Source organism: Pelecanus crispus, chromosome 2, assembly GCF_030463565.1.
Source record: "Pelecanus crispus isolate bPelCri1 chromosome 2, bPelCri1.pri, whole genome shotgun sequence".
Classification (NCBI taxonomy): Eukaryota; Metazoa; Chordata; class Aves; order Pelecaniformes; family Pelecanidae; genus Pelecanus; species Pelecanus crispus.
Genome location: NC_134644.1, coordinates 15,504,070 through 15,531,796, shown reverse-complemented (window position 1 = coordinate 15,531,796; position 27,727 = coordinate 15,504,070). Strand labels below are relative to the sequence as shown.

General features: G+C 37.9%; 1 protein-coding gene across 4 annotated transcripts in view; it reads left to right on the top strand.

The window, feature by feature from the left end:
- Positions 1 to 25,971, top strand: part of CCNY (cyclin Y) — a 126,884-nt gene extending 100,913 nt beyond the window's left edge. For all 4 annotated transcript variants that reach the window (XM_075705488.1, XM_075705484.1, XM_075705487.1 and 1 more), the window contains 5 exons: positions 1,156 to 1,213; positions 1,314 to 1,433; positions 15,117 to 15,283; positions 19,835 to 19,997; positions 25,855 to 25,971. In XM_075705488.1, coding sequence (XP_075561603.1) covers positions 1,156 to 1,213; positions 1,314 to 1,433; positions 15,117 to 15,283; positions 19,835 to 19,997; positions 25,855 to 25,971 — 625 coding nt within the window. The remainder of the gene's footprint in view (positions 1 to 1,155; positions 1,214 to 1,313; positions 1,434 to 15,116; positions 15,284 to 19,834; positions 19,998 to 25,854) is intronic.
- Positions 25,972 to 27,727: the final 1,756 nt, after the last annotated feature.

Below are 27,727 nucleotides of genomic sequence, written 5' to 3'. Positions count from 1 at the left end.
ACTACTTCTGCGTTAAGATACTAGTCTTTTTATGTAGGGGTAAAAGAGTCTGGCCTAAAATCCTTGCTGATTAGGAATTTTCTAGTAATATTTTCAATCTGCTTTTTTGTTTTAATTTAGGTACTCCTTTTTAAAAAAAAAATCAGTTATTTCCAATGTTAATAGGCTTTATAGCAGAAAAAACGTCACCTTTAGATGTTGAGGTTTAAATGTGAGCTGCTAATAAGTACATTTTGTAGACATGAATCCACTATAAAACTTGTGTTTGCATGCTCTGAGAGACACATGCTGTTGAGTAAAGATAGATAACATATTCAGTGGTTTCTCTCAAGAACTCTATGACCCAAGTACCAGGGATGCCATAAATAAAGATGGGATTGTAATAAATGACATGGATGCATCTGTCCAGAAAGTGTCCAGTTCTAACTGGTACTGTTATACCACTTGCTTTTGTGATTGTTCATGTTCCTGCCAAGATTACACACAGCAAAAATCTGAAATTGCATTCTGGATGTTAGGCTTGTGAAGTTGCATCAACTTTCATGCTGATCTTGAGCAACAGGGATCTGAGAGCAAAATAGCAAAAAAAAACCAAATAGGAATAATATTTTGTCTGATTTTTTTTTTTTATATATACACTCCTTTTGCTTTCAGAAATTGTTAGTAGGATAGGGTTTTCCAAAGAAATAAAAAGTGAAGTATGTATGTATTAACTAAAGGATAACGGTAAAAATAGTGCTGGATATTTGTAAATGTTCATGGTGTTGACAACAGAGGAGGAGGAGGAATTGGCTAAAAGAAGAGATTGCAAGGATTAACAGTTAAGAAAAGGAGCATAAGCTGAGCTGATTTCATAAGTTTATAGTAGTACCTCTTAGGTTCTGAAAAAGCCTCACAGTAGACAGTGCAAAAGCTGTGTGTCTTCGGCATTGAAAGCTGAAAATTTTAGCATACCTTGTAATATGGATTTCATATTACATGTGAACCTTATGGCAGAATAGGTCCAACTTCTATTTGAAAATCACATTTCTGTGGTGTTCCTAAGCACCCCGCATCATGAGAAGTACTGGAGTTTTAATGATAGGCTTGTGTCTGTGAGAGCTGCATGCTGTTGTGTTCACATAATGACGCTACTTCGGTTTTAATACCTTTTAGGGACACAGATGGAAGAATGCTCTTAGATATTTTTGATGAAAACCTTCATCCCCTTTCGGTAAGTTCATCTGCCTCTTCCTCCCTTTCACGTGAACTGTCTGTCTTTCTGTCTGCTTCGTTTTGTTCCAGTCACCTATTTGGAAGTATTTCTTCCTTAGAAATCTGAAGTGCCACCAGATTATGACAAACATGACCCGGAGCAGAAACAGATTTACCGCTTTGTTCGGACGTTGTTCAGTGCTGCTCAACTGACTGCTGAATGTGCCATTGTCACCCTGGTGAGTGTCTGAGGGATGACATCAATGATCTGACAGACCCAGTTTTGTTCCCCAAAATTGGGTTTGTATGATTTAATAGATCTAGGTGCTGCCATGGAATTTTTTCTCACCCTGGAGACCAAGGGAATTTCTTGATGGGAAGAGACACTACAGTTCATTTTCTTGTTGAGAGTAAGTGATGGATTGGGTAACATGCGACACAAAAGCTGGGGTTACATCTTGCCCTCGCAGAGCGATAACGTTACAGGCCACCAAGGTGACTAATAGAAAACGCAGGTGGTATAAGTGGTCTGAAGAGGAGAGAATGTTAAAAGCAGAAAGGCTTCCCATTGTGGAGGGTTTGCTGTGTATCATTGTAGCTCCCAGCAGAGACTCAGGAACAGCTGTAGGTAATCTAATCGCACTAATAAGAATTGATGGGCACATGAGGGATTCGGTGAGTGACTGGGACATGTTGGTGATGGCTCTTTTTTACTTGCACTGTACTTGTCTTTCAGGACCACATCATAGGACTGAACAATTGTACTCAAGGCTGAAGTTCAGCTACTTAAAAATACCACGACATAAAAGAAGGTTCAGATTTTCAGCTGGTGTGGGTCATCATACCAATGTGGATTAAAGGAGCTAAAGTGATCTCCACCAGCTGAGAATTTCTTAATTTTCCTGAAATTTTTGTCCTGCCAACTCTGACAAGCCTCTTCAGCTTTCAGGCACGATTTTGGCCATGTTCTTGACTCAGAGATTTTAAAAAAAAAAAAAAAAAAAGTAGTTTTTTTTTTCCACTACAACATGTGGTTTCATAACAGCTTTGTTATGCACTTGAGATGGAAGAAGGGGAAATTGGAGAAGGTGGATTTTGAAGCCCAGACCCACTAATTTCCTCTGTTAATCTCTCTCCCTTGGCTTCTAAGACTAGTTGGCAGGCTTTGCTTCTTCAGTCAGAATGAATTGTACTAGCCAGTACAGAACAGGAATATAAGAGACAAATAGGGCAAGAAACACCCTGCAGTGCTCCACCCTTATATTTTGAAGTATTACTCTACTTAGTTACTTGACCCAGCCATTACTTGTTTTCTGAAATGACATTTTGTCTGTCGCTTTTACACAATTGCACATAAGTTCTTGTCCTCCATTTTTTCTTCTGAAGTGTTTTCTGCTGGAGGCAAGATAATGCTGTGTGAATCAGTATATGTTCTTGTGTAGTTAATTAATCTACTGTCAAATGCAGTGGAACCTTGTAGTTATCTGTTGTTTGATCTTAGGTTATTTGATCAATGAGGACACTGTTTAGTAGAAGGGAAGAGGGCTTTTTTTAAATAACAATATCTTCCTGTTATTGCAATGCATGGAAAGTTCTTCCCCATGAATCTTGTTAACTCAGGCATCTATTTCAGTATCTTTCCTTTGTAACTACATCCTTGCCTCTTCTGGTTCTCATGTGGTTTCCCTGCAAGTCTTTTGGTGTGATCTGCAATGAAGTATAAATATTTTTAACTCATTAGTTGCACTGCAGAGGCAGTTTCCGTAGTTGTTAGTGCTTCAGACCTCAGAGGGCTTGCGTTTTTTACCCAACACAATGATAACAGATAAACTGTTTTATAGCCTAGTTCTCAAAGCAGCCATGCAGATGTTTGTGGATAGATTTGGTGCGGGTGATCAGCATTACTGTTCTGCTATTCTTGCCCATGTCTTCAGGATAATAGCACCTGCCTGATCCTTCTTCCCAGAAAGCTTCAGAGTTTTTGGATAAATAGTGTTTTACAAGTATGAAATTCTGCTGCTGCTGGTCTCAGTTTCCTCTGTACTTCTAGATCCCATTTCTTTATTTGTTAGTATCATCAGGAGGGGCCTCAGAGACAGGTCGTGTTGTTTCTGAAATGTTCAAATGTGGAAATTAATCTGTTAAAAAGCAATCAACCCTTCCCCACTCCCCAACACTCCTGAAATCTTAATAGTGTTGATATTGCTATTTATGAACCTTCCAGGTGCTTTCAATTTTGATATCCTGTCTGGAGAGGAAGAGAGCGGCATTCCCTGCTGGAGTTTATGTTTTGCCACAGCCTGGCTGTCCGTCAGAGAGCAATCTGATAGCCCTGCCTGCTACTTGTTCCCGCTGGGAGGGTTGCCAGAAGGCAGGAAGTATATCTGTGGCAATCACAATACATTTTGAACAAGATGCTGCAACTATTATCTTTCTTTCACTCATTCTTATTATTTTTAAACAGTCCTAACCACCCCTTTTTACTGCCCCGAATTATTGACATGGTGTGAGGTTTGTAGTTGAAGGCACTCGCTGTTTGTCTTTTTACATGCCATTAGCCAGGTAGAAGCAGCAGTTACAATTGGTTATATAGCAGTCTGTATGTTCAGCACAGGAGCTGAGTAAATGTGAAACTCCAGACTGTTAGATAAGCTAGTCTCCAGCAAAAAGCCAGCATTGTGTTGCTTCAAGCACTTAATTAAAATATTTCAATTAAAGCCTCCACTATTACAGCAAAACCAATTTATAATTAAACAAAAAATTTAATTTTCACACAGCCTCCAGAGCTGCCAAGAGATTTCCCATACTGATAGGTGAAAAATTAAAATCTCAGGTTGAAACAATTAAAAACTAATTCACATTATTTATTTATAAAATAACACCATAAGAATAAAATTAGTTTTAAGAATTGTGTTACTGATTTAAAGTCTTGCAGATAATGTTTTTTGTCCCAGTGAACAGCTGAACTATACTCTCTGACGTGACTGAGGAAAATAATGCACATGTGCTTCTCCCTCGACCCACAGTATTCCCAGCGTTGCTAAAACTGAGAAATGCCCGTCTCATCTTCACTGTCTCCTCAAGTGCAGAGGTGGCAAGTTGTACTTATCTTAATCTACTAATTGGATAGCAAATAAAAATGTGAACAGGAGCTTTATCCATAGCAACAGGAAAACAATACAGTGTTTGCATGTCATGAGAATTAAATATTTATGCTTTGTTCTTTTGTTCTGTAAAAACAATTCTATTAACTAGACGTGAAGAGGAGAATGGTCCAAATTTTCTGCTTTGCTTGGCATGACTTTCTGAGTTTTTTGCAAATAGACAAAGTCTAAGGCTCCTAATATACTTCTGTGTCCGTAGTAGTTTCAGAGAGGATACATTTTGCATTTGCAAATACACAAATAGGCAAATAAGCTAGGTTTATATGTTATAGACTGATCAGATACAATGATATGTAAATACATATGGTACATGAGCTGAATTATTTCTGTGAAGTTCAGAGGAGTGTGCTTTTGAAATATGTTACAAAGTTCATACTGTGACTGAGAGGATTTGATATTGAGAAATTTGAAATTTGAAGTACGTAAGAATAAATTCTCCTTATGAAAAATAGGGATTTAATTAATCCAGCCAGGTGTTCCTGAGTTCTTATTGTTCTCTTCAGTCACATTTTCAGCAACTAAGTAGATAGTATTGTTGAACTGCATTGTGAAAATTATAGTATTTGAGGAGAATTTTGTTTTCTGTGTGTTTGGAGGAAAGGAAAAAGCTTTTGATCAATTTCCTTTCAGTTGGGTATTTTTACTTTTAAATGCTGGTAAAATAACTTTTTTTTAAAAATTTCAGTTGAAGTATCAAAAATCTGATACTTGTTTAAAAGAAAACTAAAACACAAAAGAAAGTGATGAGAGTCCATAGAGACACTTGATCTGGAGCAGAGGTCCTTTTCAGCTGGCCCAGTATAACTACCAATCCTTATGCAGCTAACGGAAGATGGAGGTTCCTCTGAAGACCTCAGAGTAGAATGCAAAGTACTGTTTATTGCCTGGTTTGACATTGCCACTCCCCATCCAGTGACCATAGGGGATTGTGTTGAGTTGTTTGTACCCAATATTGTTGGTGTCTGCCTTTGTCCTGGGCTTCAAGCATTCCTTGGGAGGTGGCCAAAGTCCACCACTTTGCTACATCTGAAGAAGGTCTCCCATGCACAGCGAGAAGGTCTCTCTAGCTGTGCTGTGGATCCTGAGCCCCTTGGCAGCTGGCCATGTGTCAGGGTGTGCTCCGGAGAAGGCCAAGAGGAACAGGGTGTTCATACCTGTGCTCCGGGCACTGGCGGGAGCAGAAGACTTAGATTCTGGTCCCTGGTTTCAGGGCTATTCTCATCTTTTGACTACAGTCTAACATACAACACATGAATGATTGTTGGTTAATACTTATATGTCTCTTAGTCAAGCCTTGCTTTAGTCCTGCTGGGACATACACTTCATAAAAGAGAACATTCAGGCTGGGGGTTGAGAGGGAATTTTTTTATAAATCCCCAAGAGAAGAGGACATTCAGTCAAAGAATGGGTGTCTGTTTCCTGATGCATCTCTACAGGCTTCTGTGTGGGCAAGGAATGAATACTGATCCCAGTTTTAGACTGGGAAGTCAATGTTGCCTAATACATTGAGTGCATTTTGTATGTATTATAGATCTTTGCCTTAAAATGAGTAAATTAGGGGGCAAACCTGGATATGTGTGACTTTTCTCTCCATTTCATTAGTGCTTCCTATAAATACCTACAACGGTACTTTGCGGCTGTTGACGTTTTTAGAGTTTTGTGACTGCATTTGTTATTCTTTTTCAACATTTGGTGTCAAAAAGAAAAAAATGGATGAATTTGCAAGGACCATGATGATGTGGTGTCCTTTTCCACCAAATGTATGGCACCAGGCCTTGGTGGAACATTTTAAATGCCCAGCTGGGCAATTGCAAAGCACAGTTATTTCTGGAGAGTCATGGTAGGGAACTGGCTGATTGCTTAGAACAGAGCATATGGCAATTTAGTGATTGGATTAGAGCTGTAATTTGGCTATATGGGACCCAGTACCAATTATAATTTTTTTCCGTACAAGTATCTTTTTAGTTTCAAGGCATTGAGACACACTGAAGTTTTCTCATTAAAGAAAGAGGACTCTCTATTTCTTCGTGATGTGTTGGGATGGAAACTGTCTTCGTTAGTCATTCTGTGCTCCTGCTACTTATAATATGGGTTACCTAGTGAGTTCATGAGAGGAGTAAGGTTTTTGCAAATACATGTTCATTTGTAGATTCTCAATTATGGTAATTAAAATACCAAAACCATCTTCTTCTTTCTGTCAATGTAAATCAAGTGAGAAATAATTAAAGCCACTAGAGTTTTATTGGTAAAATAGAGATAGAACTTGACATAAAGCAATATAAAAACAGCATGAGAAAAGATAATGCTTTGCTCTTGCTGCTGCCTCAAAAATCAGAATTATTCTAGTAATGTCAGTGACATTCCTCCGTGATTGCACATTTCTTTAGTGTGCTGAGACTCCCTCTCAGCCTCCTTGGAGGCAGTGCACAACTTCTGACCTCTCCATGTTGCACCACAGGAAACTCTAGTACTGCAGACAGATACGATCACAGAATAATTTAGGTTGGAAGGGACCTCTGGAGGTCATGTCTAGTCTGGCCTGTGCTCAAAGCACAACCAGCTGGATCAGGCTGATCAGGGTCTGACCAACTGAGTTCTGAATTTCTCCAAAGATGGAAATTTCATAACCTCCATAGAAAACCTGCTCCATTGTTTTAGGGAAACCTGAAAAAAGAATTACAGTATTTTGGGTGCTTAGACTGCAACTCCAGTGTAATAAGAAGTATCAGTGGGATACTGGAGGTTAATGTTGAACAGCTTCAAAAAGAAGTAACAAAGAGAAACAAAACTCTTGTAAGAACCCCATAGTAAGATTTTAATAAAATTTGAGTGTTCCTTTGGGTTATGAAATACTGAAATGAAATTATTTGACACTTTCGTATTTGGTATATATACTCCTGAAGGGGAAAAAAAAGGAGGAAATAAACCTCCTCCAGTATTTTAAGTTTTCTTTCTACTTGAGAGTATTATATAATATACAAAGTATGTTATATCGTCCTCTGAGATGGAAAAACTGAGATGCTGTTTTGCACTAATTAAAACTGAACCTCTTCAGTGCTATCTTTAGTTTTCAATTTCTTCAAACGGATTTATGTTCTGTTGATTGGGATGTTGTGTAACCAACTCTCTGCTATCCATGATCGTGGGGAGCAGGACATCCTAGATAACTGGAACAACATTCAATGCTGTGGTTACTATCAGACACTCGGGAAGTCCAGGATGGATTCACCCAGCTGGAAATAATCACCCCGGGGATTAGTTCGGGCTCAGCAGTAGCCCTGCTGGAGCAGCACTGCTGGAGCTTGGATGCTGGTGCCAATCGGGTTAGCCTCGTGCCATGGTACAGTTCTGTGTCTGGATAAAAAAAGCCCCTCAGGACCAGTGGTGGTAATGGATGGCTAAATGCTTCACCGCCATGCCATTGCAAGTCCAAGTCCTGGAAGTTAAGATCAGAGGCATCCAAACAGCTCAGCATGGAGTCATTTTGGGTCTGGCAGGTTTATGAGCTCAAGATATGTGCTGAAACAAATCAGTTCTGTACCTCTGCTGGACTTGAAACAGCTTTGGAAGCCATTTAACTACATTCCTGTGGTGCTGCATCTAAGCTGATGAACCTCTCCAGAGTTCACTGAACTTGAAGCCAATTTGGGATTATCTGTACCCACAGAGTTGTAATTTTAGTTAATTAACAGAATTAAATTCTTTTAAATTCAGATAAATGAATTCTTGACAAAGGCAAATCACCTGATCGGTTTCACTTATGGTTAAATAATAATTTGCTGATATTCCAAGTGTAAAGGTCAACCATTGCAAAATCTTGGTGCGAGTCTGTGGGGAGAGGTGGAAAATAATAATCCAATATTGCTTTTCTGAAATCTTAACTCTGTGCAGTGTATCTTCTGAAGTGGGCTCAAGTTACTAAAATGTCTCCAATGACGTACAAGTGTTGTCCATCAAAGTTTGTTAGACTGACGGTCGTATAAAACCATGTGGTTCATTCCCAAATACAGTAGACAAACAATGAAGGCATCAGATTCCAAGGTGTTGAGTTTGTAAGTAAAAACGTATTGATGGACGAATGTTCCTTGATATTTTCGAGATCGGAACTGTGTTTTCATTTCAGCTGGGAACTGAATTATGTTACAAATGAGTTTTGAAGATTGTAGTGTTGTTGATATTAACACTGAGTTATACTTGTTTGCAAGCTGGGAAAAATTCAGAATGTTATGTTGTTTGACTGAAGTCACTGAGAACTTCTGCTGATGTCACATCAGTAACTTTAATCTTTTATTTAAATAGTCTTGTTACCATTCTGTAAAAATCTATAAACATGCATTCATAGAACCGAGTGGGTAATGATAGGTGTGATGAAGATGGCTCTTGGAAGCTATTAAAGTGTTTGAGGAGAACTAGGTGTTGAATTAAGGCAGAATAAATCTGTTGTCTTTTTGGAATTCCACTTTCAAATATTTAGTGGAGAAGCACTCAGAAGTTTTGCCACAAAAGCTTACTTTCAGAAGAGGCACTGCAAAGGATGAGTTAAATAGATAAAAAGTAACATTGGTATAACAGCTTCAGTTTGTTTTAAGCTTTAGTTCCATGCGTAAGCATGGATCCAGCTATTAAAAGCGAGTGGAGGCAAATCATGGCATTTATTTTAACTTATGTCTTCTAGATATAAAAGCTCATTTTATCTTTTATTAGTTCTGGATCTATAAAGGAACACCTGCTGAAATAATCCATAGGAGATGAGGTTTTCAGACTTCTGTTTAAAAAAAAAAAAAAAACCAAACCAAAAAAAAACCCCCAACCAACAGTGTTTCTCACATTGTTTCTTCTGCATTTTTTGGTCTCTTGACGTATAAGTAAATTTCTTCTAGCATTCTGAGATGCGAGTTACAATATTCTTTTCCACAGTGAGCTTTTAAAATTCAGCTTTATTATATGACTTTACAGCAGCCTGTCCTAAAGAAAATGTAGAAAGTTTTGCTTTTGAAAATTAAGCCAGTGAAATGCATTACAACACATAAATATACTGAACTGTGTAATACACACAGAATCTCAAGTCTGTTAGGTACAAACCCCATATTTAAGAAAATGACCCCGGTGTTTAAGACACTATTCAATGTATAATTGTATACAAATGGCATTTCCATATATCACATTTACCATTACAGGGTCAATGTTTTCAGTGATTTAATTTCTTTTTTTTTTTTTTAAATGAGGTGGAGCATGCCTTGCCTGCACGTGGGAAGACTCGCTCGCTTTTGCCAGCAAAAGCAGGTGGTGTTCTCCCACCAGCCACGAGTTTGTTTGGGATGAGTAGCGCAGTGACTAACCATCCACCAGCCTTCCTCTTCAAATGGGCTGAGAGCCGCCTGGCCCTTCTCCAGAAGTCTGTACTGATTCAGCACATCTTTGCAGCAGCCAGAAGCATCCCCCTTAAGCAGCATAGGCTGCTGAGTGCATGGCAGACCCTACCTCTCCTTTTTGTTCTAATGTCCCATCAAAGTCAAAATCTTGGTGCTTAGGCTGTTACTATGGTCTGGGCCTAGTGTATTGAAATGCTCTGAGATGAAAACAGTGGTTGAGAGCTCCATTTGTCAAGAATAATGAACTTTCTCATGTTTGTGTAGGAGACAGAGCTCACTTGGCTGTGTGTATACGGCTGTTATGAGAACGCTCTACATCAGTAGGGCGAGAGCTCCGGTGTGTACCAGCCTTTTCTCTGCCTAAATTTCATTACCTGCAGAGTCACCTGGTTCTCTCCAAACTAGAGCTAGAGAGAGCTAGAACAAAGACTGTAGGTGTAATTGAGTGAGCTTGATTGAAAGTTGAAGAACTACACTAATGTGACAGCATAGGTGTATCTTTGGGAGACAAGTCCTAGATTACAGTGAATTCCCAAGTTAGCTGAAGACCTTGATAAACTTTTACAGATGTTTGCTGCAAGAAGTCTTGTTCATTTTCTGTCTTTTCTTACTTGAACACATACACTTAAAACCCAAGACTGAGTCAGGGAGGCCACAGCAAGTGAACAAAACAAGTTGCTCTTTTCTGGGCATTTTCAAGAAAGGAGCCAGAAGCCACCCTAAGCGCCTTTCTCCTGGTGAGGTATTTATCATCTTCAGTTTTATTGGAAGATGATACAGAGCCTCACTCCAGCAAACTATGTCTGGAGTGAAGCCCAAGTTGTCACCAAGGACTCAAGAGCAATTATTCATATCCCTCAATATGCTATTGGAAGATGCTCAAATATGGTAATGGAGGTGGTATAAGAATAGTGTCTTATCAAGCTCCTATTTAACTTTTAAAGCTGATTTCTCAAATATGTGCTGGTGGGAAGGTAGTAGCAAGTTTATGCTCCCTTTTTATTTAGGTGTAAGTTCATCTGTTCAAGACTTAAGTTCATCTGTTAGGAATTATTCTCCTTTATGTCTTTCCTTGCAATATCATTCGTATCTGTTCTTATCAGTTTACTTTTTTTTCTCTGAATGCCTTTGAATTTGAGCCCATAACAAAATCCTTACTTGGTCATCTTTTTTTTTTTTTTTTTCTTCCTTTTTTCTCTCTGTTTCTAAGCTAGAGCTGCACATAAGAAAGGATATTATTTTCTGATTTTTGTATGCTTTGTGTATCTGTAGATGTGAAGTATTCATTCAAAATATAAAAGTGCGTATGGGAAGTTGAAATTTCAAGAGATTTGCATTAACAGTAAAGGGTCAAATTCAGCACTGATGGGAAGCAAATGAAGTTCATTTCCTAATTTAAGAGTGGCATGATATTATGGCTTCCATATCCTTTCTGCTTATGAAGCTCCCTGCACTAGCATGGTGTATTGCTTTAAAGAAGTCTTCTGCTTCCCAGGGACAATTCTAGGGAATGCTGTTTGTTCATAATTCAAGCAGCAGTTTTGCTTCCTAAATTGAACAAGTTTGTGTAATATAGTGTGTAAGGGGTTTGTTTACACAGGCTGCCTGGAAGGCAAAAGGCAGCCTTTTAAACAGAACCATCAGGTAGTGCAGACTCTCATGAGATCCATGTGCCACCTTTTTACCGAGCTTTGTGTTTCTGTGGTCTCTCAATACCAAAATTTATACATCAAAATCTTTTCAGAGTGATGCTGTAACTAAAAAGTCAAAACTCTGTTTTTAATAATGGGCTTGACACATAATTTTGAATTTGTAATTTCGTGCTTAAATAGCATTTTGCTTTCCTTATGAAGAAAAAAAATTTTTTTAACAGTTAGTGATACTTTGTTTTACAGTGCTATAAGATAATATGGTTTTCTTCAGCATTAGGATGGCAGGCAGAGGCAAATCATGGCTAAAGAAGAAATGGTGTATTCAGGAGCCTGGCATCTGGCCTCTTAAAAAAATGAGCTTTAGTTTTATGATATCATGCTACCTATCTGTTTCTTATTTTTTAAGAAAAAAAGCTGAACAATCAACAGTTTTATCTGTGAGGTCTTACGCTGTAAATGTTCTGACTTTGTAGCTGAGCATAACTTTGCTTTTACAGAGATTTTTGAATGTTTTATTATGCTTGTCTTTTTGTGCCTAATGACGTAGCTTGAGTTCAACAAACTGTCTAAAACAAGATTAACGTTAATTCCTTATTAACACGGGAAAAATAGAGAAGCGTTTGGGGAGTGAGAAGGCCAAAGGTCGTCTTCTGAGAATTTTTTTTTATTTGACCAGTCTGTAATAGCCAACATACTGTAACTATTCAGACTTTTTGAGTATTCTGTAATTTCAAAAATTCATTGAAACTATTTTGACATTGGTAGTATCAATGAGATGATGCTTTTCCAAATAAGATTTCTGTGCATCTACCATTTTGTATGTACCCTCCATTAGTTAGTTAGTTGTTGTTTAAAGTTAGTCCAGTATTTATTTGAAGGTACAGATATCCCCCAAACTTGAGATAAATATTTTCTAAATCTTTTGTGGGTTTTAGTAATTATCTATAAATCAGTCATAATCCCTCTGAAAAAAATGGTTTAAATTAAAAAACTTCAACATTATTTTAAAAAATATATATCTTAAAGGAATGTTTTCATTTTTCTTAGTAGGCATTTATTTCTTCTGTTAGAGCAGAAGTAAATTTCCTTCAGCATCTGTAGAAGAATATCTTTAGGTATTTAAAATTTAAAACAAAATGCTGGCCCTTCAGAATCCCGAGCAGTGTTCTGTTCTTATAAAATATGCAGCCTTTTAGGTAGGTATAATATTTAGCATTTATATTGTACTTTCGTCAGAGTATCTCATAAAATCTCCTGCTAGATTCTGTCAGTCAATGTAAACTCTTGTAAGAGTACTAGCAACCTAAATAACCACGTAATTGCTTTTTTATCACAATGTATTATAAGATCTATTACAAGGTACAAAGAGTAGGTTATTCTTCAGTAAATGCAAACATGTATTTTTATAGAGTAGCATATCAGGACTAGTTGTTGGGTTTAGTAAATGTGCCTGTGTTGTCATGTTGAAGCACCTCCAGTTTCAAGTTCTGCTCCTTTATGCACAGCAAGTCGCTCCACGGGCAAGAAACGAAACTGCAGAACAAGTTCACTTCCTTGATGGTAGTGAAGGCAGTAAAAAATGTTGGTTTGAATCAGAGCAGAATTTACTAACTTAATAAATGACTGCATCTGATTTTCCTTAAATCATTGCCAGAAGAGTGCAGTGAAACCTGTTTGAAACAACCTCACAGCTGACTGACAAATCTGTTGCTTGGGAGAGGTGGTCTGTTGAGGAGAGAAAATTTTATACTTTTTACACATGAATTCATTGTAATATGACTGTATTAGTGAGCATTACAGACACTGTAACTCGAGTTTTATTTTCCTTCAGTAGTAGTAGGAAGCAAAGAACTTGTACTTTGTGGTGGCCACTTTGAACAAAAGTTGTCTGATACTGTGTGGTTTGTATTTCTTCCCATTATTTTCTTGCTCAGTGTGCTGCTTACACTGCAGAGTGTGTGAGACAGTTCATTTTGTGGGCTGAATATCTGTGTACATGTATTCAGATTTAACTTCTTTTTTATAAAATATATTCTTTTTCTGTAAAACTTTAAATTCTACAACAGCTGTCTACTGGTTTTGATGATCTTGTTGCCAAGCTCTAATTACTCGTACATATCATAATTGTGAAAATTCATGAACAAAACTATATAAAGGATGTGATCGGTCTTGATGTTATTGGTGACTCATAAAAATACATGAGCTTCAAAATATATGAATTCTTACTTTTTAAATATGTAATATTTTCTACTAATGCTAGACCTTTCCAGAAGCACAAATCACTGAAGGTCCTCTGTGTGCTTGTATGAGTGTGCATCCTTATAGAAAATCACAAGTGAGCTGTTCAGGGTTTTAAAGTTTTCCCCTTACATCCCCCCTTTCCCCTTCCCCTCAAATCCTTACCGGCATGTATCCTACATTGAATTTTGGATATATTGGCTGTTCTTTGGGTATTATTTGATTAGGTGCTAATAAACATTTACTTAGTCAAACTGCAGGAGATTTATTATGTGTCTTCTCAGCTAGTATATAAGGTGTTTAAATGTTGTGGATTGCAGAAGTATTCAGTTTTGCTCACCTGACATGTCAATTTTCATAATTGTTGTAATTTCTCTGCCCCTAACAGGGGATAGAGTAGGAGGTCACACACATCACCCGCAACCAGTATTTCTTAGAACCTATTTTGTTCATCAATGTTTTATTATTGATGTAATTGAACTGCTGTTACCGATAGCAGGCAACCATTCACACAGCATGTTGACTGACTTACTGCCGTGGATCCCTCGCGTATTCACCCATAGCTCCCTGGCTGGAGCATCAGCAGCGGGGGGGCAACCTAGCTCTGTCTTTGGAAACAGAGGGTCATACTGCACCCCTCACCCCCAGCAGCTCTTTGGTAGGTGTTCAGAAAGGCCCTCCAGGGTCCCTTGTTTCATCGGATGTGCGTATATAGCCCTGTAGTCTTTGTAAATAGTACCTACCACCCTCCTGGATGAGGTCTGGGTTATATGAGCTCTGGTTGATGCTGTCCTGTGTTGGTGGCCTTGGGCAGACTGGGCCAGACTCTGGTGTCCTGAGCTTGTCAGTTCTTGTAGGTCCAACAGGATTGCTGTTATTCATCTGCAGAGCTTATCGGTCCAGAGGAAATAGTTAGGAATTACCTTCTTAGCACATACTTTCCCTCTCTGTTCAGTTTGCTGTTTCTGTGGTAACTGTTCCTCCATCCATCATGTAGGTGTCTATAGAACCTCTTCACACAGGCTCACCAGAGGGGCCCGGCATGACATGATGCCGTATCTGATAACTGATTGCCAGTAAATTACAACTATAGCTGTTTGTATGATAGCTAGTAGCTATTAGAGGTAGCATACCCTTGCGTTCGTCATTAATAATTAGCATTTTATTTATTTACATTATTATTTTAATAATTTATTTAAGCTATCATTTGAATTCATTCCAACATGTGACTATATTACCAACAGTTACAGGTGGGAAAACTAAGTTTTGTTTCTGGTAATATGATCATAAGGCAAAGGCCAACTAAAATATGAATTTATCACATTCAGTCTTTAGCTTGGCATAAATGTATGTATTTAAACCTGCAGCTTTTATAAAAGAATCTTCTTGAGAGCAGACTGCTGTTTTAAAATTGCTGGAATGGGTTTATAAGAATAGTTTTCATTTCTACTTAATAGCAAAACAGATTAAATCTTGATTTTAATGTGTTTCCATAGGTATATCTTGAAAGACTTTTAACTTATGCAGAGATAGATATTTGTCCAGCAAACTGGAAGCGAATTGTACTGGGTGCAATTCTACTGGCATCCAAAGTTTGGGACGACCAGGCAGTGTGGAACGTGGATTACTGCCAGATCCTGAAAGAGATCACGGTCGAAGACATGTGAGTGCAGTATGTTTATCTTTCTCAATGAGTGCCAAGATCTGTGTGTATAAGGGGAGCAGGAAGTTCTCTCATAAATTATATAAAGTTTGTATACCTGCATTGTATCTAAACATGGTAGATGCTGATAGATGGCATGAGGTCTACTTGACAGTTGCTCACATAGAAGACATGAATTATTTTTGTTTTCTGGTTGAAGTCTACTTTACCACTGGATGTTCATGCACAGTGATGAAACAAGACCTGCAGAATATTTGAATGTATGGCTTGACAAAAAAACCCACATCCAATGAGCCTGCATGTCTTCACTTCAGCAACATTTACTGTCGTGCTAGTTCTCCATACAGACAGTAGACCAACATGTAAGGCAAGAAAAAAAAAAAACGTTGTGATCCTAATGACCCTTAGATGATCACCCACTTATTTATTGCCATTATTCAAAATTAGTGCTTTTGTGGTTTGGGTTTCCCCCCCCCCCCCGTATCCTGCTGAGTTAGTTTCCAACATGTTAAAAATCTAGTATTTTAACTTGCAAAGAGAAATTTCCATTTTTCCATCTTTTTATCTGATGGCATTCTTAAGAAGTGCATATTGTAACAGCATAGTTGTGATATCTGGCTGGATACTCCCGAGTCATATTAAGAGTATATTCCAACGGGAATAAAAAGAACTGTGATAAGAATAAACACAATTAAGATCTTAGTGTTTACAAATACTAAAATGAATGCTCATTTCACTAAATAGTCCAGTGCTTTTTTTTGTCTGGTTGGTTGGCAGGTATTGCATATATTGGCTGAAGTGCCTGGGGTTTGTGTCATCTGTATGTTCAGGGCTGAGTCACGTACCACGCACACTTCCAAGGTGCCCTTGCCTGAGCGGTACTGGAAGGGCTGCGGTTGGAATTGGCGCTGGGATGGTGCCGGGGCGGCCGGGTGCCTTGGCAGGCCACTGCGGCTCGTGCATTCGGAGGGTGACATTTTCAGTCTACTGGTGCACCCTTTTTTTATAAGAACTAGTAACAATAAAATTATTAAAAAGATGTTTTGGTACGGTATGTGTGTGTTTCAAGCTCTTCTAAGCAGAGCTAAGTATCTGTAATAAGAAGTATATAGACTTGCCTCTGCTTTAACTCACTTAAGTCAGGATTGCAGCCACTGAAGAGAGCTTGTGGATAACCACTCTGGGAAGAGGGAGGGAGGTGAGGAGAAATGTTTATACAAGCAGAATGTTTTTTGGATCACAGTTTGCATTCTCAAAGCAGTGAAAGGCCAAGCGTTTTTGCTAAAGCAGCCCTAATTTAGTTTCCTAGTAGTTTGCTGTTTGTCAGATTTATAGCTGGTCTAAAAATGATCTGTAAGGGAAAGGTTCAATGTTAGGAGTCAGCTGATTGCTTTAAATTAAGCATGCTCATACACTGCTAGATAAGACTTACAAATTGTGAGTAGCTATCATTGCTCAAATATTAGAAAAGTTATCTCTAAATCTTGTATTAACAAGCAATTTGTAATAAGGTGGGTTTTTTTTCCCTGAGTCAAAGTGAAAAACACAAAGCTTGTATTGCTGTGGTATGCTGTAGGTACTTTCATTAGTTTTGGGGAAAACTCATTTCAAAATAGAGGTAGGAAATACCACATAATGCTATTTCAGTATCTGTTTTAAAATATGTAAGCTACTTTAAGGATGGTTGATGATACTGCTTTTCCAACATAACCCAGGCAGAATGAGATTTCTAAAATAAAAGGGGGGACAAGAAGCTAAAATCAGGCCCTTCACATTTCTGCGTGCAATATTATTCCATGCAGAACAATTTGATAATGCTTCCTTGACTGTTTTGAGTGTTTCCTGAATGATTTTGCTAAGCTACTTCTCCCTTGATCCTTTTCCCATGCTTTTGGGTATTCAGTGGCAGTAAGAGCCTTCCTCCATTCACTCCTCCTCCAAGGCAAATCTGTGAGCTTTTAAAGCCTTTCTGAAGCTGGGACATGAGCTGAAGCAGAGTGCTGAACAGCTTGAAGCAGACTGACAGGTTTGGCTGTGCCATGCGACAGTATTAATCAGGAACGGTTAGAAATACGAGTTTTGAAATTGCTGATTCTCAGGGCTTTTTTTGGAGGCAGGTGATGAGGTATACTGTGATGGTGTGAAAGGAAAGAAAAAAAGAGGTTATTGTTTTTGACAAACACATGATGGTGCTACTGTTAGAAGTTGCACTTGAGCTATATAGCACCGTTACTCACATGGCAGACCCGTGCTCCTGTGCTAACATCGGCCCTCTTTCTGCACTGCACATTCCCTAAGCCAAACTGATGAGTCCTTGTCATCAAAGTTTTTAGCTTCTTAACCTTTTCTTAAAGATTTTAGGGTTCTCACAAACTGCAAAACTAGAAGCCTTTGGGGAGTCTGTGCTATCTATATGGTACTTGGTGATCTGGCTCATGGGCTCTGTGTTTGGGGCTCCTTGTTAGTCCTCCAGCAAAGATTTTGGTGCTTGTTGACCTGATGTTTATATTCCTGCTGCCAGTTTTTCCGAATTGTTTTTTTCCTCCTATCCCGAGTGTGGTGGATTTTTTTTTTTCTTTCTTTCTTATTTTTCAGGTAGTTGGGACAGTACAGTATTATGATTTTGAAGTGTCTAGCTCTACGCAGGACAGGGGCTTTTGTTGTTTATTAATAAGGCAGGAAAAACTCTAGGTCAAAATCTTCAACTGCGGTGAATCATTCAGCAGAAGTGTATCTTGCAAAACATCATGCAGACCTTTCTGAGTTTTATAAGTCACCAGCAGTACATTGAACTGTGCCTAAAAGCTAATAGAGGACTTGGGAGGACTGAACTGCATGTATGTAGCATTACCTTGAGTTTCTGTGTGAATTTGTGGAGTGGCGACAGGAAAGCATATGCTAAAGCAGTCTAATGTGGATGTTTCAGGGAAGAAGGGTATAGTGGTTAGTTATATTACATTAGTTCAAATCCAAAATACCTGGGGTTTTTTTGTTGTTTCTCAGCTATAGTTAGTCTGCTGATCTAACCTTCAAATCTGGGAACTAGGGGATAGTAAAAATCTGAGGCTGTGTATTGTTCTTAAAGATTTGGGGATGCTCTTCAAAAGAGGTACAGTCAATGTCTTTCTCCATTAAAATAGGCTTTATATTATCTGTTAACATAGACCTTTAGGCTTAGCTTGCAGAAAGTAAAATCTTGGCAGTATAAAAGGACATTTGAAGATAATCTCCTATATTTATTGCTAGATGTCTTAAATTTTTTTAAATTTTAAATTTTTAAAAGCTAGAGTCTTCAACAGTATGAATTCATGCCAAAGAGTCCATATCCAGCTTTTAGGTAGTCTTTTAAAGTTAATTAATATTTATCATTATGTAAACATAAGATTTTGGCAGAGAGAAAGTGAAGGTAAGGAAAGACAATGATGTAAGAGTGATGTAAGAGTAAAGAGTGAGGAAAAAAAATCATTCAGTGTTGAAAAACTACTGTACCAGTACTTTCATCCTCAGATCCTTCCTCTTCTATTGCCAACTGCCTGCACATTCCTTGCACACTTACACTGCAGTCAAAATGTAACTTAAATGCAATATCAGTCAGTACCTGCTGGCAACACAGCTGTGCAGTCCATATACTCTTCAGCAAACATGTACAGCTTTTACCACCCATTTATTCTTTTTTATTTCTCATATCTTGAAATCACTGTTTTGAATATATCATGTGTCCCTGCATAAGTATTATGTAGGATATCTAGTTACCATGCGATTTATGAAAATTTCCAGTCCTTAATTTTGAAGATCTACTTATTTCTTAACATACTTTTTCATGTACTGGTGTAGGTAATAATGTATTGCTACATCATAGTTCTCCTGGGGTGGGAGCTCAAACAGGACCTCTGTTCTTATCAGGTATTTTGACAAACACGTTTGTCTTAGGTACTGAAAAACAAATGATCACCACTGTCAATTTTGATTGCACGTCCTAGGGAAAAATTTCTTCAGTCTATTCATAGAGAAAGATAAGATAGTATGCTGAAAAATTCAGGTTTCCTATGTCTAGTTTTAAATGACTGATTATGAAAGGCTGAAGAGAGTAAATAAGTTCTCCAGTAATTTAGGTGTTAGAGTAATTTGCAACATTTATGAGAGATGTCTGACAAATTTAGGGCATGTCTGTGTTTTGTGTTTGCATAGCCATGTGTGCAGATCCACCTAGTGGAGGTACAGCAGAAATGACAGGAAAATTTTTTTCCTGCTCGCTTTTCTTTCCCAGATTGTATTAGCTAAACTCATAAAGGTTCCCTTCTGCTAGCAAAAGTTTGTATCTGGGTTTGATTGGCATCGCAGTAGCAGCTGCAAGGTGCAGCATCTTTCGTATTCCTCATTGGCGTACATATGCCAATAGAACTTGGTAGACTAGGTCAAACCTTAGGCTCGGGTAATTGCATCTGGCAAGAATAAGAAATTAATTTGATTTATACCATTTGCAATTTAAAGTAAATTACATTCAGAATGCACAGTCTGAAGTGTGTTTTCACAATTATCTTCTTTCTACAGGAATGAGCTGGAACGCCAGTTTCTTGAGCTGTTGCAGTTCAATATTAATGTTCCCTCCAGCGTTTATGCCAAGTATTATTTTGATTTGCGTTCCCTGGCAGAAGCAAATAACCTGAGTTTTCCTTTGGAGCCCCTCAGCAGGGACAGGGCATATAAACTTGAGGTAAGACACTTTCTTTATAGATTGCTCAGAGTTGAATATATGGGGGGGATTTGGAATTTTTGCATTGTTTTTCCCTTTTCCCATCTCTTCCCAGATATTCCCATGAGATATTAGAATATCATGTGCCCCGATTTACATAACTGTTTTGCTTGTGCTTTCAGTATTCATGGATGTGGGGACAGTTTTTTGGCTCAGTTTGCTTCATACCTCGTATTGCTTTCCATTTCTTTTTCAGTTCCAGTTGTCTGAATTGGCCTTGTGAAAGTATCCACAAGTTTTACAATTACTCTGTTCACAGTCTGGTTTTGTGTGTTCATTTGGTTTCTTAAAGCTGATTATCCAACTTAAAGGACAGAATATTAACAAGTATTGCTGAAAACAAATACTCCATGTGCTTGTTATCTGCTACTGCTCCCACTTCACGTGTATCCAAGTCTGTTCTCTCCCGTGGTGTTTTTCTCGGTAATGGGAAAACAGAAATGAGCACAAGTCTTTAGTGAATAAATCATGAATCCTTATGAGACCTGAATATACTGTGTGCAGAAAACTATGTCGGATGCTCTGGACCTGTGAAATTCAGGGCACTATGAATTCCCACAGACACAGGGGGAATTTAAAATCATCAGCCAATTGTGGGCACTTTGCAAGACTGGAATCTATTTTTCCTGAGCTTTCTGGTATGAAGTTTTTCACATAAGAGCATTATTGCATGAGTGTGTACGCATTTTGTTACTAATTTTGAAATTTGTCATTAGATGCTAACTGCTTTTAACATCACACGTCTTTAATTATATAACAGCTTTGCACTGGAGGTTGTTTGCCTGTGGGTTAAAGTGAGCTTTGCACGTTCTGAAACTCCTAGTGCTCCTGTAAAACAGGCAGGCAGTACAATACACATTTTTGGGGGGGGAAATGGTGCGTGGGAAGGTTAATTGACTTGTTTGTGACTGTAATGGGGACAGAAAGTGGTGGAGAAAGAATCAAAGCAGATTTCACTAAAGTTGTATTTCTCATTCTTTCCAAATATTCTTTTGAAATTTTGCAGATAGCTCCAGTAAGAATGTAACTTAATTCTGTGTATGGAGTGTGTAAATTTGCATCAAATTTTGTTTCTAATGAAGATAATTAAAAAAAAATGAAAATTCATTGGGATTACAATCTTACATGCGAAGAGGTAGTTTACGATGTTATTAGATGGTGCGTCTTGATAATAAGTACCATTACATATATTAAAATTGAGTAAATTACTTTTTGAAGATAATTTAGTACAGTGTTTCCCCACACTGTCAGTCTATATCCATACAATGTATAACGGTAGGTTACAAATGAAGGTAACAACGATAGCTCCTAAAACTGTAGAAGAAAAGAAAATAGGAGATGACTGCAAATACCCAGAGAATAATGGTGGTTCTTCTGTACTAACTAAAGAGAAGGCATATTTAAAAAGAAATAACGGAATCTTTTTTTCAATAAATCCATATTGTTAAAAATTTTCCCATGTTGGGGATGCTTTGTGCCGCTAGCAGAAGTTGACTGTAAAGTAACCCTGCTAGCCAAAGAGGATGTCTTCAGGGAAGAGGATTTAGTAATGTGAAATTAGTAAATTCTGCTGTGAAACCAACTTGGTCTACCAGCTCCTTGCCCCTGTTCTGTGGCCAGAAGGAGGGGAATGTGATGGGAACTGCCTAGTTCCTTAAGCACAGTTAAGCATTTAGCTTACCAAGAGTTTTCAAAATGCATTTGCAGCACTTTTCTAGGTCTCTCACATGCTGTTCAGCCCAGAGTTTCTGTTTTTAAAACAGTTGCCTGGATTGTCAAGTGGAGGAGATGTAGTACCACATAGGCAGTGATATTTTTGATACTGAGAGAAAAGCTGCAGTCCGTGATGAAAGACAACAGACTCATAGTGAATGTACGTATGCAGTGGAAGGATTTTGCCTTGTCTGGTAAACTGAAAGGACCTTGCTCAGTCCTAAGATTTAAAACAACTTATTTACTGACATTTGAGATCACGAAAGGTCTTGCATAGAGAAATGGTTATATTATAACACATTTGTGCTATTTTTGCGTTTTCAAGCTATTTTATTTATCTAAAGCAGGAGTATTAGATCTGGCATGGCAGAATCTGCATTGCTATTTCTGCAAATACCGTGAGGTTGACATACCTGTGATGAAGAAAAAACCCCAAGACGACCAAGGACAAGGCTAGTAAACACTGTTCCTCATCAAAAGGAAAAGATCCGTCAGCATAGAGGTGTTATAAGAGGTTATAGTACTTGTTAAAAATGACATCGCTTTCTGGAGCATTTGCTCCAGATGGATGTTTTGCCTAAGTTAAAGTTCCCACAATTAACACTTAAGAAGCAGCTATGTCTATTAAATGACTAAATGAAAGTAATTTTTTCTCACTTTTCATCAGCCTGTGGCCTAAAAGTGTCCTGAATTTGTTATGCCAGTCCACCTAGTAGCCAGAAATCATTTTCATGACCCTTTCTTTTTTTCCCCATTGTATGGAATCATGCAAATTAAAAATAGCAAATAACCTTTCATTAGATCATCCAGTCTGTCCACCTGCCAATGCTGTTTGTTCCAACCAGCATATGTTGTAGTGTGTTTTCTCCTTCCTTTAATTATGTCAAATGTCAAGGCTTCCTTTGCTTCTCCTGAGAACTATTTTCTAATATGGGAGATTTTTCTGCCAAGAAGGTTGTTGGATATCCAGCCTTAATCCACTATTTTGTAATTTCCTACTCTTGCACCTGGTTATTCTCCTGTGTACTGAGCTAAATATGAGTCAGAGTCTGTTCTTTGGGGTAAGTCCATAAAAGGTGCCTACCCTGTTTCTGCTTGTGATCTTAGCACTGTGCTTGTTTCAAGGCTAGATTTTGTAAGATCATTTGTTAGTGCACTCCCAGTTTTACTGACTATATGTTGTCTGAACTTTTTATTGTTAGGATAGTACTTGAGCACATAGTTCAAAGGGTTTGAACTATGTGCAGTGTTTTCTTGACCCTAAAGAGGTACAGTCCTGTAGATCAAACAGACAAGAAAGAGGAGAAAAATATGTAAGTTACAAGTAGAGAAGTGTCTTTATATCCCTCCAGCTTCCCACTGTCAGAGTGCTTGATTGCAATCCTGCGTGTTTTGTATGTTCAGAACCCTCTTAGCCAAGAAGTGAAGGGAGAGCAAAACTCCCCTGGTCTTTTGTCAGGAGTAACCCAATTGCTCTTCTTTTCCTTCTTCATCAATTAAGGAGAACCCCCATCATCACAACTTCTAGTTGCTCTAGTGATCTTTTTTTTTTTTTTTTTTTTAAACATTTTCCTTATATATAACCCTTCCAGACTTAGTGCTGTCTGTCCCTCCTAAGTTCTCTCTGGTTTGTCCATTTTTTAGGGGGTGTTGCAGCACTCACGGTTGTGTGCCGTTGTGCACTCCCAGCAGTGAAGCCATAGCCAGCCCTGCTGCTTTCCTGCCTTGCACAAACATGTGCATGCAGCCAAAATTTATACTACTACTACTTCTGCCTTTCTGCCCGCTCCTTTCTCCCTACCCGCCCCCTTCACCAGTGACAAAGTCTCATCTAGAACCATATAACTCAGCAGAGAAACTGTCTTCTAGTTCTGTATGCGTATATATAATAGAAGAATATGTATGTATGCGTTTTTCTAGCTGATTACAGATATTACAATCAAGTTCAACAAAATTTCACATGATTGAATAGTGTTGCTGGTTTTAAGAAAGTTTTGATTTCATACGAGAAATGGTCCCTTGCAACTGTCAAAAATCAGTTTCTTTTTCTAGCAATAAAAGCAACAGAAATATCAGATGACAAGTGTTTATAAGCTATTTGGATTTATTTTAACTGAAGGACAATAATAAATATTTACAACTTTATGCTTTTGCCTTGTTTCCCCATATGTTATACTAAAGTTAACTAACTAACTTGCCAAATAGGCTCCAAATGTCAATTTTGTGAATTACTTGCAAATGAAGAGGCATCTTTAGATACAGGATTACTTTAAACGGCAGTCAACGTGTTTCTTATCCATATGATTAATCACCAGAGACTAGAGATGCCAAATATTAAGTGCCGCTTCCAAGCAAAATTTCATTTTGTCTGACCAAGTTCCAGAACAGAAATTTTTGTGTGCAACAGAAAATTTTGAAGTGATTACCTTGTCTGGCTGTTTGATGCCTAAGGTAATAGCCTGATTTGGCAGCTGAAAGAAGCTGAGCTCCACCTCAGTACACCTATTTGCCAAGCCATGCCTTGGCACAGTATTTCATGATTAAATGCTTTTCATCTATGGGATTTTAAATCTGATTAAATTGCATAAACTTTCTTAATCCATTGAGTTCCTGGTTAAATTAAATAAAATGTTATTAAGCAGTTCTGAGTGAGTTAAGTTATGGTCTACAAAGCAATGGGAGTATTTGTGTTATTTTATTCTGTTGTTCTCTTCACGTGCACCAAGAAAGAAAACTGTGTTCACGAATGGTCTTAACAAAAGGAAATTCAGTTTCCAACTAAAAAGTAGCAACTGGTTTCTTGGTGGTGGGTGATAGGTTTTGTGTTGATTTTGGTTTGTTTTTTTTAATTTAACCATGTTTTGTGGCTGGCTTGACCAAAGTGTTAGAACTTGCTCTCAGAGTTGTGTGCTTCTGTCATACCTGCCTCTGGTCTTTGCAGGACTATTAAAATTAAAGGACTCTTCACTGCTACAACTTGCTGTGCTATAGAAGTAAAGATCAAGAAAGAAAATGATGATCAGTCAGGCTGTTTATTTGTATTGCCTTGTTTTATAGTCAAACACTTATACTGGTTTTGTTTGTACAGTACTTTTTATTAAATGTCTTATCTTAAGACACCACTTAAAAACATTCCTGAGTAAATAAGAATACTGGTTTAGTTCATGTGATTTTTTAATTTGACCTTGAGTACTCCTTGCAGTGACCTTTCTCTGCAGTTCTGCATGTTTGATTGCCAGAGTTAACATCCCTACTGATGCCAACCGTAGCCTGTCCCAACCATATGAACTCTTAACAGACATGCTATTTTAGGGCACAGTATATTTGTGCATATGAGGTCTGTCCATAATAAATATTTGTTTTAAACTTGGCTAAAAATGGTAGAAGAAACATAAATCGTTAACTCCAGTGTAGCATAATAGGAGTCAACATTTGAATAATGTTTGTCTCTCTCTTTAAAAGGTTTTTAACATTTCTATGTATTTTTAATGCAAATTAAATTATTCTGAATATGAGTTACATTTCCCACTGGCACCATATCAGATAGCCTGATCACATAGAAATCACCATCTCCTTCTGAAAGGCAAGTAAACATCAGCTCTATAAGCAAAGCAGGGCGAGTATGCTGCCAGATCATTTATCAGTAGAGAAAAACATAATTGCTACAAGACTTTTTAGGAAATAAAAAAATTAAAAGCCATCCGCTTCATAAATTCTCCAAATATACTTACAATTTCTATAATTGTTTTAAGTTTTCCACAATTTTTCACCCATGAAGTGCTATATATGAGTTACCATATAGCAGTGGGTAGGCATTGTCAGCTACCTCGATGAGATTTGTGATGGTTAACCTGTAAAGAAAAGGCTTGGAATATGCCAAGTGCTTCAGAAGCAGCTGGGGCGGGCAATGCAATGTCAGTGTCTTTCTTTCTTTTAAGATTAATGAAATGAGAATGAGGATTTGGGGAGAAGCTCGTCACGTGTTTTGCTTAACAAAGTGACTTTTTGTAATTCTACCTATATGTAGAAATCTGTCTTTAGTTTTATTTTACCTGGATAGCTGTGGTCAAGGCAATTGAGGTTTTTTCATTCTTTTGTCTTACAGGCCATTTCCCGCTTGTGTGAAGATAAATACAAGGACTTCAGGAAAGCCGCAAAGAAACGGTCAGTCAGTGCTGACAATCTGACTGTGGTTAGATGGTCCCCTGCTATTATCTCCTAACAGAGGAGACTGGAATATTCCTATGGACGTACTGTTTCATCCATCCATTTTTTTCGGGGTGGGCTGGGGGCGGGGGGATAAAGAAAAAAAGACTTTTGATTTTTTTATTTTTGAATCCGTCAAGCTGCCTTTACAGTGCCTCCCCATTGCGTAGCACACGAGTAAAATACCTAGTAGAAGGAGAAATGGAGAAGTCGGTGTTCGGGAGAGAAGATGGGCAACAACTTTTTTCTCACTTTCGCTAACAGCTTTACCCTTTTTATGAGGAAACAGTAAATCAGGTGCTTGGAAGAAGAAACAAACAAATGAAGTAGAGGCAGAAAAATATTTAAGAACTGTGCCATTTTCTAATAGGCTGTACTCATGAAGAGAAATGGCAGCATGAAAACAAACCATGTAGTCAGATGACTGTGCACTAGAGGAATGAAGTTGGGAGAGTTCCATCCTAAAGGTTTCTCTTAATATCTTTGTTATTTTTTGTTGGTTTTTGTGTTCCTCATAGCTGCTTCCCAGGATAAATTCTTCCCCTTGCACAGCAGCAAATATGAAGTCTGTATTTACAGTAGCACAAGCCCCTGAATAAATAGCGTTGGGTTTTTTCACTGCACTTTTCTCTGTAAGCTGTCTTATTAGCATTAGTCTTCATAATTATTATACATATGTTATATTTCTTGTATGCCTTTTATTGTATTTCAAAAGAGAGAACTTGACCATAGTGCTGAACCAAAAGTGTGTACAGGGATCAGAAGATCTTCCTAATTTCATGATGTGTTTTATTTATAGTATACTTGGGTGCGTGTGCCTTCCTGAGTTCTTGGAATCATTTATTTTTCCTTAATATAAAGATACAGTTATTAAAGTATTCAGATGATGATGATGATAAGACTTGGGCCAAATCTCTGAAATTTGCAACAGATCTTGTGATCCTTTTTGCAGATTTTCATAGCACTAGAAGTTTAGCAGAATTCATTTGGAGGGAGATTTTCTTTTTTGTATGGCCTGACTAGTTCATTCCTTCACCTCCAGGTCCATTGTTGCAAGCAATATTCTCAATTTTTATATGTTTACTTTAAATCAAAGTGAGTCTTGTTTGTATAAAATAAAAAACAATAAAAAAAATTGTTCCAGTGAGAAGGCCTGTAGAAGAGCAGAATGGAAATCTTAACAAGGTATTTGTCACAAGTAGATTTGATTTTGAAGCTAAAATACAAACCCTCGTGTTTTTCAGCGTAGGTGCTTATAGAAATTAAAAGTAACCGAACTGTGAACATAATTTTCAACTCTGATTATTAAGCTCTTCTATTGTTGTTACTAGTTCCCTCTTACTGTGGCTGTTGCCCCCTTGGAATTTGTAAGAACCTTTTATAGAAAATAACTCAGTATAAGCATATTTGCTTTATAATGCCCCAGGGTGATGTTTTTTCCCATTCTTTTTGCACAGTTTAGAAAGATACAGCTGAAAACTCTCAGTTCCCTGAAATCCCTTCTTTGCGACTATCACTGAAATGAATGGCAACAGACGTCCCTGATTTATGCACTACTGTGGTAAACCATAAAGATTCTGTATTTGTTTTATTAAGCCCTATGGGCTTGTAACAAACCTAGGGGCCCAGAGATGCACACTTGACTTCCAGTGCAATGCTAATCGGACGCCTCCGGGCAGAGAGGCACTGACAGGATTGAAGTAGTAATACCAAACAGTTTTCTGTTAACTTTCTAATGTGATTCGTGTAGTTTGAGACATGAAGGTTTTGTC